At 44.5% G+C, this 13,161-nt stretch overlaps 1 protein-coding gene across 1 annotated transcript; it reads right to left on the bottom strand.

The window, feature by feature from the left end:
* Nucleotides 1–2,603: 2,603 nt before the first annotated feature.
* Nucleotides 2,604–13,105, bottom strand: LOC119269761 (protein PSK SIMULATOR 1-like). The gene is made up of 12 exons (XM_037551677.1): nt 12,504–13,105; nt 11,241–11,566; nt 10,993–11,085; nt 10,815–10,905; nt 10,103–10,196; nt 9,066–9,163; nt 8,824–8,893; nt 4,498–4,598; nt 4,057–4,173; nt 3,840–3,916; nt 3,578–3,622; nt 2,604–3,494 (listed from the first exon to the last, which is right to left on the bottom strand). Exons 1-12 carry the CDS (start codon nt 12,894–12,896, stop codon nt 2,996–2,998), a joined length of 2,004 nt encoding a protein of 667 aa, XP_037407574.1. The 5' UTR covers nt 12,897–13,105; the 3' UTR covers nt 2,604–2,995.
* Between the last annotated feature and the right edge of the window lie 56 nt (nt 13,106–13,161).

Consider the following 13,161-nt stretch of genomic DNA (forward strand, 5'->3'; position numbering starts at 1 on the left):
AAAATGTATGAAGACGTTGATGTCAAAGGTGGTATATGAAGATATTCTCATCGAAGACTATGACAAGAGAAGACATCGCATGAAGCCTATGGAGCTCGAAGACTTAGATCTATCGTAGTTCTTTTTCTTCTTTGTTGAGTCATAGGAACCACCGTACTGTTAAGTGGGGTCCAAGAGAACCAGTCAGAATGACTGAAGTGATGCTTAACCAAAACCTATGTCTTCAAGTGAAGACTATGAGAGCGAATCTTGTCCAGAGTCGGACAAGTCAGCTTTGCTTGTAGCCCAAGCAAAGTTGCCATGAGAGTTTAAAATCTGACCGTTGAGACACGTGTCAGTTCCTTAGTGACCCAGGGTCATTTCGGACAAATCAGGTCGGGTTGCCAAGTGGCTATAAATAGGCCACCCCCTACAACCATAAACTGTTGGCTGCTCAGATTTCAGTGCACGACTTTTGTCGATTGAGAGCAACCCACCTCGAAGCCTTTGAGAGAAAATTCCTAGCGAGGAGAAAATCCCTAACCACCCAGAGCCAGAGTAAATTGGGCATCACTTAAGTCTTCTTGTCTGTGTGATCTGAAGACTTATTACACTTGAGGACTGTGAATCCTCCAGTCGGTTAGGCGTCGCGTTCTAAGCATCCAAGAGACATTGTGGATCGCCGGTGAACGAAGTCTGTGAAGGTTTGGGAGTCTACCTTGAAGACTTAACAGAGTGATTGGGCGAGGTCTGTGTGACCTTAGCTCAAGGGGAATACAGTGAGGACTGGGTGTCCTGAGCTGCGTGTTCAGGACTGGGTGTCCGGGACTGTGTGTCCTCAGGTTTAAATACCTAGCCGCCCTAACCAGACGTACAGTTGTCACAGCAACTGGAACTGGTCCAACAAATCATTGTCTTCAACAAGTCACTGGTTTCATCCTTCCCTTCCCTTTACTTACTGTTGGTCCCTGTGAAGTCATTGTATGATTGCACTATCTTTTGTCTTCACTGAGTGACTGTGTGTTCTGTTTGGCTTCATAATATCTTCCTACCTGATCCTTACTACATTGCTGCTATTAGTCATTGTGCTTTTACTTCATTGAATACTTGACTATGGTTTGCCTAGTGTAGTCTACCTTCCGCTGCATGGTAATAGGTTTATTTCTATCGTTTGTCTTCGAAACTTCCACGTTTTGAAGACTTTCATAAAAATCGCCTATTCACCCCCCCCTCTAGTCGATATAACGCACTTTCACTGGGTACCTGAAGGACATTGTTGTTGACAAGGAAGAAGGGGAGGGTTTTTCAAAGCCTTGCAATTAATTTGGTCCATCTGTTAGTTTTACCAATATTTTGCCCCTCTTCTCTTAAACCATGTATTATTAATATCCGACGGAACGATCCTCGCCCTTCACCCTCCTAGGCTTTTGGCCCATGGCACGACAACGACAACCACCTTCCCCGACTCCGACATGTTGCACCTTTCTCTCGACCACCCCCGATGAATTTCTTCGCCTTTTTCGACTCCTTGCAAGCATACGTCACACTCGACGAGTCTCTATTAAATTGCTTTTACAAATCATCTACCCTAGGCAGACATCATCTACCCCTAGAAATCGTCGTTGGCCACGTGGAAGAAAGAAGGAAGAGAGACTTCCATGTGGGTCTAGTACGTGTGAGGTTTTTTTTTTTGACACAGTACAAACGCAAATGCTCGTACATATGCACATACATTCACCCATGTGAATGCATGCACGCGCACCCTATCCGTACATATGCACATACATTCACCCATGTGAATGCATGCACGCGCACCCTATCCCTATGAGCACCTTTGAGAGACTGAGTCGTCACACCATCTTAAGATACACGAACTCGCCACAGACGCCTTCCTAGTCAACAGGAACGACTCCTCTCACTGAACGCACATCGCCGGAAGGACTGAAATAAATTCAGAAAAATGCGAGCACCAACGTCATGTCTAGGACTTGAACTCTGTTGATCTGAAGATACCAGTGTCCTCCTAACTATCCAACCACAGTTTGGTTCACTGTGTGTGAGGGTTTTTGTTAGCTCTGCACGTGGAATGTGAGTAGTTAAAATTTAGGAGTTCAACTAGAGATGCTCCAAGTGCACAAATTGCTGAAACTAATATGAGTAGAGTCCAACTAGAGTTTGCCTTATGCGAGCTTTTGCACGTGGAATATGAGTAGTATTTCGTCTATAAACTAATGTAACTATACAAGATCGTTTAGATCACGCAAGTGATGTAGAAGATCTTATATTAGTTTACAGAGGGTGTAGTAGTCCAAATTTAGGAGGTCGGCTAGAGATGCTCCAAGTGCACAAATTGATGAAACTGAGTTTGCCTTATGCAAGCTTTTCTTCCATTAAGCAGTTAGGTGCAAGCATTTGGTGAACACATTGTTCGTCTGATCCTGAAGTTGCAAAGCTGTGGAGTCCTACGCATCAATCATAAATGTGTGTCTCAAATCTAAGAAGATTTGGATTCAGAACCATGGAGCGGTTTAACTTTCGGAAGATGAGTTTCTGCTGCCCCAGAAGACGCCACACCTTTTGGCTTGGTGACGAGGTCAGGCCTCTCCAGGGCACAGAAGGAGCACTTGATAATAATAATTTAAAAAATTCATGACCACGCAACAGATGCTGCTATGTTTCTCTGGGGAAACACAATATGACACAGGATCAGTGTCCCTTTCTCCATCAAAACTTGCATTGCTTGTACAAAGAGCTCACAAACACAACAAATTGCTTTTTACAATAAAATTTCCCTTTCCTTTCCACCCCATATCATACATAAGCTAGCCCTGATCCCAGACCACCCGGCCCTCTTTTGGTGCCTCCAAATTGGCGCCCTACTGCCACAGGCGCCTTCGCTGCAGGCACATGGCAATCGGCTCGGCGGACCTGATGTATACTTCGAGCAATATGGAATTTTTAAGATCACAGATCGCGTCGAAGTATCCAGGACTTGGCACCGGTCGATTTCGACTCCTCACTGCACTTTTAGATTGTCGATCATATCCAGAGCTTTGGTCCTATCGATTTCAAAATTAATGACAGGAAGCATACTCCTGATCGATAGGAATTCTTTCCTGTTGCTACTGCTTGGTGAATGGCTGTTACTTTTGATCAACCTGCTTTGCATATGCCTTGCCTTTGTGTCAAACTCTTGGCTTTTGCTTATACCAGGAACGAATTTCCTGTATTTGACATCCCTTAGCATCTCTTGTTCTTGTTGTGTCAGAACAGGTGATGAACTGCTGGCTTTGTTTGGAGACAATGTGATTGAAGAGCCCCTTTGTGTAGGAGATCGAACAGGAGACTTGATGGGAGATCGCTCGCCATTCGCTGCTCTGGATTGACTGATGAGATGCTGAAGCGATACGACAAGCTCAAGGATATGCGCTTCGGTCTTGTCCCTGTCAGCATGATGCAGTGTCTCAATTCGGGTGAGGTCCATATGCCCTGTCGGCTTGCAGTTCACCTCTGACCTGCATAAGACAAAAAGATCATTCTTCAATATCCCACTTCTAAATTACGTAGTACTGTTCAAATTTGAATGAGGTTTACTAACCCTGTATTTGCCCACTCTCCAACCCAACCAAAGCCATGGTGAGCCCTGAAATGCACAAACAATCACATATCGTGAGTAACAAAAAGTAATGAGATGGCTGTAATTGGTTGAGTGATACTCCCTCCGTTCCAAAATACTTGACTTCCATTTGTCCAAAATTAGATGTACCTATATACTAAAACATGTCCAGATACATCTATATTTTTACAAATGGAAGGCATGTATTGTGGAACGAAGGGAGTATGAAGGTAGCTTAGATTACTTGGTGGTGTTATTTGCAACCGGGACAAGCCACCGTAATGTCTTCTCCATTTCCGCCTTGATTTGAGAAACAGTAAGCTGCACCAAATCAGTACAATATTACATCAATCATAGAGTCATATGTAAACCATGGCAAGGTGTTGACTTTTGCGACTACTTTATTCTCTACTCATAAAGTCAGTGTCACTATTGAATATGTTGGGTGCCCTCTTGCATACCTCTTCCTTAACTCCAGATGAATGTAGCTTAGAACGGAGAGCAGATTTTATGGTCGGTGGCAAACTCTGGTATAATGAATCCCTTGTGTTTGGAGGAACAGAAGATGAGCGAGAAACCTGCCAATAGACTAACCCTTGTTAGATTGCCAGAGAAAAGCAACAGGTTGAGGTCTTTGCTAGCAGTTAGCACAACATCAAGCTGCAGACATGAAAATGTAATAATAATACCCCACTAGTGTAACATTGTACTGATCCTTTGATTCCTTTCTTGTAATGCAAAGCACCATTAACTAAGTCATGTTAGTTTGAGGGATACGGGATATGTCATACAGAAATGGCACTCTAATGCATACGAACTGTCTGCTGGTACAGAAAAATGACAATGAATTTATTTTCAGACCACATAAAATTAGGGTGTCCAGTGGTGTCTGATGAACTTACAAGAGCATCAATCTGACTGATGATATTAGCATAATGCAGCGCAAGTCCTGCTGGACCCAATCTATTACGTCGTTTAGTAGGCTCCTGTGATTCTTCATTATCTATAGATTGGTAGACGCACAAGTCATAAGCAATCCAAAATACATAAGAAAATTGGAAGTTTAGCTTATTTGCATGTGCATGTCAATCTGTAACTGGAGATAGCATAGTTGTATCTTTAATAAGAAATCAAACGAAGACCATGTCTTCAATGTCAATGATCAATGAGTTCATAATGCCACATAGCATAAATCTACACTGCCAACACGTCTTAAGCACATATTGGTTACATGTAATGTGTGCTACATGCAATACATAATAATTATGCCAACTGGGTAATGAGCAATGACTCAAAAAGTTGCAATTTATTTCGATAATACACAAAGGAATCTTGCGGGGATCACACAGTTAACGAGCACCTCGTATGTTTTTGAAGTGGCTTCCGCAAGTGAGGACATCAACTCCGCCTATGTTGTCTCAACATAGCCGGTCCCAAGCCCGGGTAAAGGAGGAGGGTTGTGATAGGCTTGGCGAGCCAACGTAAAAACTCAGCCATTCTTATGGAGATGAAACCCAAAAGGTTTTCGTTGGGGCGTAACCCTCTCAGCGACGCGCTACATCGGAACCCGGGTGTGGTGGAAAATGGGCAAGGGCCGGGCCGTCACCCCCAAGGTGGCGCGCTGTATCTTGATCCGGATACGGTGGCAAGTGAGCGAGGATCGGGTCGTCGCATCCTTAGTGGCGCGCTACATCGGCGCCCGGATGTAGTGGAAAATGGGCAAGGGTCTTCGCATTTGACTCGACGAGTGCGAAGGGTAAGGAAGCTAGCCGAGCCTAGGAGGATTCGCTTAGGTAGCTGGAACGTAGGGTCTCTGACAGGGAAGCTTCGGGAGCTAGTTGATGCAGCGGTGAGGAGAGGTGTTGATATCCTTTGCGTCCAAGAAACCAAATGGAAAGGACAGAAGGCGAAGGAGGTGGAGGATACCGGCTTCAAGCTGTGGTACACAGGGACGGCTGCAAACAGAAATGGTGTAGGCATCTTGATCAACAAGAGCCTCAAGTATGGAGTGGTAGACGTCAAGAGACGTGGGGACCAGATTATCCTGGTCAAGCTGGTAGTTGAGGACTTGATTCTCAATGTTATCAGCGCGTATGCCCCGCAAGTAGGCCACAATGAGAACACCAAGAGGGAGTTCTGGGAAGGCCTGAAAGACATGGTTAGGAGTGTACCGATTGGTGAGAAGCTCTTCATAGGAGGAGACCTCAATGGCCACGTGGGTACATCTAACACAGGTTTTGAAGGGGCGCACGGGGGCTTTGGCTATGGCATCAGGAATCAAGAAGGAGAAGATGTCTTAAGCTTTGCTCTAGCCTACAACATGATTGTAGCTAACACCCTCTTTAGAAAGAGAGAATCACATCTGGTGACTTTTAGTAGTGGCCAACACTCTAGCCAGATTGATTTCATCCTCTCGAGAAGAGAAGATAGGCGTGTGTGCCTAGACTGTAAGGTGATACCTGGAGAGAGTGTTGTACCCCAGCATAAGCTGGTGGTTGCTGACTTCCGCTTTCGGATTCGTGTCCAGCAGGATAAGCGTGCCAAAGTCGCTAGAACGAAGTGGTGGAAGCTCAAGGGGGAGGTAGCTCTAGCGTTCAAGGAGAGGGTCATTAAGGAGGGCCCTTGGGAGGAAGGAGGAGATGCGAACAATGTGTGGACGAAGATGGCGACTTGCATTCGTAAGGTGGCCTTGGAGGAGCTTGGAGTGTCCAGGGAAAGGAGAAGCGAAGATAAGGATACTTGGTGGTGGAATGATGATGTCCAGAAGGCGATTAAAGAGAAGAAAGATTGCTTCAAACGCCTATACCTGGATAGGAGTGCAGACAACATAGAGAAGTACAAGATGGCGAAGAAGGCCGCAAAGCGAGTTGTTGGTGAAGCAAGGGGTCGGGCATATGAGGACCTCTACCAACGGTTAGGCACGAAGGAAGGTGAAAGGGACATCTATAAGATGGCCAGGATCCGAGAGAGGAAGACGAGGGATATTGGCCAAGTCAAATGCATCAAGGATGGAGCAGGCCAACTCTTGGTGAAGGACGAGGAGATTAAGCATAGATGGCGGGAGTACTTCGACAAGCTGTTCAATGGGGAGAATGAGAGTTCTACCATTGAACTGGGCGACTCCTTTGATGAGACCAGCATGCGTTTTGTGCGGCGAATCCAGGAGTCTGAGGTCAAGGAGGCTTTAAAAAGGATGAAAGGAGGCAAGGCGATGGGCCCTGATTGTATCCCCATTGAGGTGTGGAAAGGTCTCGGGGACATAGCGATAGTATGGCTAACCAAGCTTTTTAACCTCATTTTTCGGGCAAACAAGATGCCAGAAGAATGGAGACGGAGTATATTAGTACCAATCTTCAAGAACAAGGGGGGATGTTCAGAGTTGTACTAATTACCGTGGAATTAAGCTGATGAGCCATACAATGAAGCTATGGGAGAGAGTCATTGAGCACCGCTTAAGAAGAATGACAAGCGTGACCAAAAATCAGTTTGGTTTCATGCCTGGGAGGTCGACCATGGAAGCCATTTTCTTGGTACGACAACTTATGGAGAGATATAGGGAGCAAAAGAAGGGCTTGCATATGGTGTTCATTGACTTGGAGAAGGCCTATGACAAGATACCGCGGAATGTCATGTGGTGGGCCTTGGAGAAACACAAAGTCCCAGCAAAGTACATTACCCTCATCAAGGACATGTACGATAATGTTGTGACAAGTGTTCGAACAAGTGATGTCAACACTGATGACTTCCCGATTAAGATAGGACTGCATCAGGGGTCAGCTTTGAGCCCTTATCTTTTTGCATTGGTCATGGATGAGGTCACAAGGGATATACAAGGAGATATCCCATGGTGTATGCTCTTTGCGGATGATGTGGTGCTAGTTGACGATAGTCGGACGGGGGTAAATAGGAAGTTAGAGTTATGGAGACAAACCTTGGAATCGAAAGGGTTTAGGCTTAGTAGAACTAAAACCGAGTACATGATGTGCGGTTTCAGTACTACTAGGTGTGAGGAGGAGGTTAGCCTTGATGGCCAGGTGGTACCTCAGAAGGACACCTTTCGGTATTTGGGGTCAATGCTGCAAGAGGATGGGGGTATTGATGAAGATGTGAACCATCGAATCAAAGCCGGATGGATGAAGTGGCGCCAAGCTTCTGGCATTCTCTGTGACAAGAGAGTGCCACAAAAGTTAAAAGGCAAGTTCTACAGGACGGCGGTTCGACCCGCAATGTTGTATGGCGCTGAGTGTTGGCCGACTAAAAGGCGACATGTTCAACAGTTAGGTGTGGCGGAGATGCGTATGTTGAGATGGATGTGTGGCCACACGAGGACGGATCGAGTCCGGAATGATGATATACGAGATAGAGTTGGGGTAGCACCAATTGAAGAGAAGCTTGTCCAACATCGTCTGAGATGGTTTGGGCATATTCAGCGCAGGCCTCCAGAAGCTCCGGTGCATAGTGGACGGCTAAAGCGTGCGGAGAATGTCAAGAGAGGGCGGGGTAGACCGAATTTGACATGGGAGGAGTCCGTTAAGAGAGACCTGAAGGATTGGAGTATCACCAAAGAGCTAGCTATGGACAGGGGTGCGTGGAAGCTTGCTATCCATGTGCCAGAGCCATAAGTTGGTTGCGAGATCTTATGGGTTTCACCTCTAGCCTACCCCAACTTGTTTGGGACTAAAGGCTATGTTGTTGTTGTTGTTGTTGTTGTTGTTGTTGTTGTTGTTGTTGTTGTTGTTGTTGTTGTTGTTCCGCAAGTGAGGACATCACAGGTCAGAATAATTATTTCGCACCTAAGCAAATGTTCGATGACGAGAATACACTAATATGTTCTTTAGAGGAAGGGGGTGAGAAGGATTGCTAAATCCCAGAGATGAGGTGACAAACTTGAAAGTCTGATCGGGAAGTGCCTGAACTGAGCTTATTTGGTTATGCAAAAGGCACTTCTGAGCTAAAGCTACAGATGTGTGCGATGCTTATCATAAGATCATTAGCGGAGATGAAACTGAAGTTATGGCACATTAATAAAAGGTGTATTTTCCACTAGCATCATATGATCATTAGCGGAGATGAAACTGAAGTTATGGAGCATTAATAAAAGGTGCATTTTCCACTAGCACGTTATCTAACCAGTAAAAAAGTAAAGAAATGACAAACTACACAACAGCCCAATATCTGCAAGAGCATGCAAGTTTTATACAAGACACGGTAATCACAAAGCTTATTACCTGAGCACCCAAAGGTATTATGGATCTCCAAATGCAAGAAGTGCACGATGTCTACAAGTTTTTCCATAACCTAGGAAGAGAGTATTATTTCTCGAATTAGAAGAACAGTATTGTGCAAGGAAATCCAAGTATGATTCCTCCATGGCATGCAGTAAGTGGAACTAGACAACATCAACATGAACATTCATTCCTAAAACTGCTGTTGCTGATAGCACAGAATCATAATGAAACTACCTACCAACCTCTTCCAAATTCTTGGACCAAAGAGACTTCTTCTTCAAACTTTTAACATGCTTCTGTTGGCTCTTGACCTCCTGCTTTAGTATGTGCAGACTCTCACCTGCAAACAAAACAGAACATTAAGCATCATTATCAAATAACGCAAACAAGAGAGTTAACAACTCTACTCATAAACCATTAAATGTTCCTTCAAATACACGTTAACTCGAAGGAACTGGTAGTTACCCAGAGGCAAGTGCATTCAAAATCTAGTGCTTACAGGGCAATATCAATATTCTGTTAAGGAAAACAAAAAGATAAATTATACAGGTAATAACAGTTGAGATTACATCACTAAATATTAACCCTAAAGCAGCAGCAGCAGTTGTGAGCTTGAGTTACATTTTCAAATATTACAATAGGTTCTGGAACTGGAAGTTGGTTAAATTGCATATGGGTTATTCCCATTCAAAGTTCAATAGCTCATCTTATTTATGGCTGGACCGCAAAGTATTTTAACAAGCAGGACAAAGCATACAAAAATAGGCCATGGTGTTGACTCACTGAACTTCAATATTGAAACAAGTGATGGACAATTGGGCATAGAACAAAGCTTTGGCTGATTTGACTTTGTTGGGTGTGGTCATGCAGCCATACCAACCATGGAGGTAGCCCTTAGATATATTGATCAGAATACACTAGTGGCAACCTACTGACAATTTAATTGGAGACACTTCGCAGTGAGAGATACGGCATTAGAGACCTTGACTCAGTAGATAACTAGGTATAATCAATCAAACTATCAGTGTCAACATGGCAATCCTAATTATACATTTACAGTTTGAATGTGGCTAATAGCATCAAGCATGTCTCTTAAAAGAAAGATTCTAGAGAAGTAAATATCCTGAGGATACTCAATCTTAACTTTTCAGATGACCTGAAAAGGAACCAGAACACCACCATACGAGACAATAAAGTATTCTTCATCCAAACTAGGAGTCTTAAATATCAAAGAATTCCTATGGATATTCCAATGTACTGCCATGCTAAAGAAACTGACCTCTTTGGGCAACACTTGAACCATCCTCTTCCTGCTGTTTACGTTGATAGTCCTGTTCAAATCTGTCAAGGGCATGCATTTCATGGTATAATTCCTGGAAGATAAAAGAAGAACTGAAGTCAACATTTTGAACAAAAGGTGCAACAGGAAAAAAATGGATAAATGCTAGAAGAATGACAGCCAAGGTTCCATTAAAAACTTCATTCCAAAGCTATTGGCAGGTGATATATACGCATCATTCTAGCATTAAAATTATGTTACTCCCTCCAATCCATATCGCTTGTCTTAGATTTGTCTAGATATAGATACATGTATCTAGACAAATCTAAGACAAGCGATATGGATCGGAGGGAGTATTAAAAACATGTCATTCAACCATTCTGAGATAACTTTGCGACATTTTTTCTCTTGTCTTTTGTACATGGAACTTGGTGGAAATGTAATTTTCTAAAACTCATGCAATCAGGAATCAAACGAGTTGTTCATTGCTCATAAACTGAGCCATCAAACAAATATTGGTCATCAACCTCTAGTCCGCTTTAGGCTACAGGCTCCGGTGACCCATGTATGTCCTCATGGAATATACAGCTCAACATTTGTGAAGAAACTAATACGCTCTTAATTATGTTCTGGACTGCTAAATTATAATTATAAACCTAGTAAATAATGGCACTACGAGATACCTCTTATAAGGCAAGTGAGCATTACTTACAGCTGTATATTGAACACAAGTCACCAATTTCTGCATCACTGATTCTGCCTCTTCTTTCAAGTGATGTTGAGGAGTCCGTTCTGATGACACCCTGGAAGAGTTTGATGCAGAAAGACGCTAAATTAACACTGCAAAAATGGTTATTGTCATCAAATGTAAGGGTCAAAATGAACCGAACTTGTCAAAATAGCGATCCAAGTTGTGCCACTGAGGATCCTTGCAACGGTTTCCAAAGCGAATAACTTCTGTAGAGAACACTTTCAACTCTTCCCTGTTGGAAACACACAAACTTCAATAAGGACACAATAGCACAAGTTAAGGTCCAACTTTCTTCATATACTATTGGTTCAACTATTCTGCAAGAAATAAATAGTATATTGGGCCAAATGTTGTAACTGGTAAAAGCAGCAAAGATTCAGAACAAACCTTTTGTCAGCAGCAGCAATCTTGAGCAATTCATCCATATCTTTGGCTACAAGATTTTGAACACCTTCTGAATGAAGCACCACTTCTTTTAAATGTTTTACGCTCTCTCTTGAAAGAGCTCGCATCAAATTGCAACCTTTCACTATAGTATTAGCAACCTCAAATGCCAAAATGGATATTTTGTTGCCCTTTGTTGTAGCACCTGATCCAAAACCACTACTTGGATTCAAATTTGTCATGCTACTGCCAAGTGTGTCTAGTACGTCCACTGCTTTGCCAAGCCCAACAGTACCAGCCCTACCCAGAATTGAGCTTACTTCCGAAACCTGTTGCATATATTAAAAATAGGTATAGGGTCAAACAATCTGTCACGTAGAAGCAACATTCTAGAGCAGTGAACATGAAGGAATATTTTGTGGAGAGGCAAGACATCTCTTTAGCAAGGGTAAAAGCGCCAAATAATTTGGCACAATAATTCATTTGCACGATTGGAATTGCTCAAATTACAGTAGATGTCGTAATAAAGGCATCATGAATTCGACAAGCTGAGAATATTAGTCTCAACTCTAATGAGTAATTATTACAAACCAATTTCCATTTTCCTTGTGTGGTAGGTTGCAGTTACGCAGCATTTAGTGTACCACTGTAGTGCACTTAGCTGCAGTGTGATAAGAATACTGAATCATCCCTTCACTAGTTTACTGCACTCAGACAGCTACAAACAATAACAAGTTTATAGCAAGCCATATCAGGTTTCATAATCCATGGCCTGGGCACATGAGATCACCTAGGGGGGAGGGGGGGGTTACAAAACAGACTGCCGAGCAGCAAAACCGACACAAATATAATCGGGAAACTTATATGCTTGCAGGTCAATGCAGCATCCCACTTGAAGGATGTGTGATGATTGTTAACATGCCTATATTGGGTTCACATCCCTGGTAATTAATCACTCCTGGGCGGAATAGCGTCAGCAGCGAACAACATGTCCCTAGCAATTGACCACTGAAAGTGAAGCAACAAACCGACTTTCTGTAAATATGCTAGTAGATAATCGACTGCCTCTAAAAAGTGCTATGGGAACAACTTTGCAGTTCCTAGCACACAACCGCAGCAGCTAGCACAAACTGAATTGACACTAACAAATCTGCAAGTAACAAACCATTTTTTAGCTGATAAGACAGACACGCGGTGAATTAAGCTGCATTGCGCACACATTTACAGCAAAGCAAGGGGAACTAAGATGATGGGCAGAGCACTTGCCTTGGCAGCACCAGCTTTGGCCATGCCCATCCCTTTCTGGGACGGATTCCGAGCCAGCGAAGGCACACCATCCCATGGCGCCGAGCCAGCGCCAACGCTGGCACCAGAAGCGGCAGTTTCCGGGACAGAGATACGCTGTGGTTGCTGCTGATGATGATGATGTTGTTGTGGTGGTTGTTGATGCTGTGGTGGTTGTTGATGTTGTGGTGGCTGCTGCTGTTGCTGCGGCGGCTGCTCGTGCATCCTCTTGGCAGCAGCCTCCTCCGCCACCGTCTTCCTCTCCTCCCCCTTCACCGCGCCACGCTCGTGGTGGTGGATCACGCGGTCGGGGCCGAGCGTGGTGTCGCTGGGCGACTTGTCCACCGCCGATCCCTTGGAGCAGAAGCTCCCCATTCCGTCCGGCCCTCCGGAGCAAACCAACCCCTAGCCCCCCTCACCAGCGGCCTCGCCTCTCACCACCTCGCAGGCGCAGAAGCGCTACAGCCTCCGGTCGATCTCCGCGCCGCCGCCTCGCATCCCACCACCAAGCCGATCCACGCGGGGGAGGAATCGGCCGGGAACCGCGCCGCGGCACGATCCCGGCGGCTGGCTCCAACCAACGAGCCGCCTGCAGACGCCAGAGCAACAGCGGCAAGTCAGAAAAAATAAAATCACGCAA

This window comes from Triticum dicoccoides, chromosome 3A (assembly GCF_002162155.2).
Source record: "Triticum dicoccoides isolate Atlit2015 ecotype Zavitan chromosome 3A, WEW_v2.0, whole genome shotgun sequence".
NCBI classification, from domain to species: domain Eukaryota; kingdom Viridiplantae; phylum Streptophyta; class Magnoliopsida; order Poales; family Poaceae; genus Triticum; species Triticum dicoccoides.

Coding starts and splice junctions, on each gene's coding strand:
- LOC119269761 (XM_037551677.1), bottom strand. CDS start 12,896: ATGGGGAGCTTCTGCTCCAAGGGATCGGCGGTGGACAAGTCGCCCAGC. Junction 8,894..9,065: donor GGTCCAAGAATTTGGAAGAG/GTTGGTAGGTAG, acceptor CTCTCTTCCTAG/GTTATGGAAAAACTTGTAGA. Junction 4,599..8,823: donor TAATACCTTTGGGTGCTCAG/GTAATAAGCTTT, acceptor ACCAATCTATAG/ATAATGAAGAATCACAGGAG.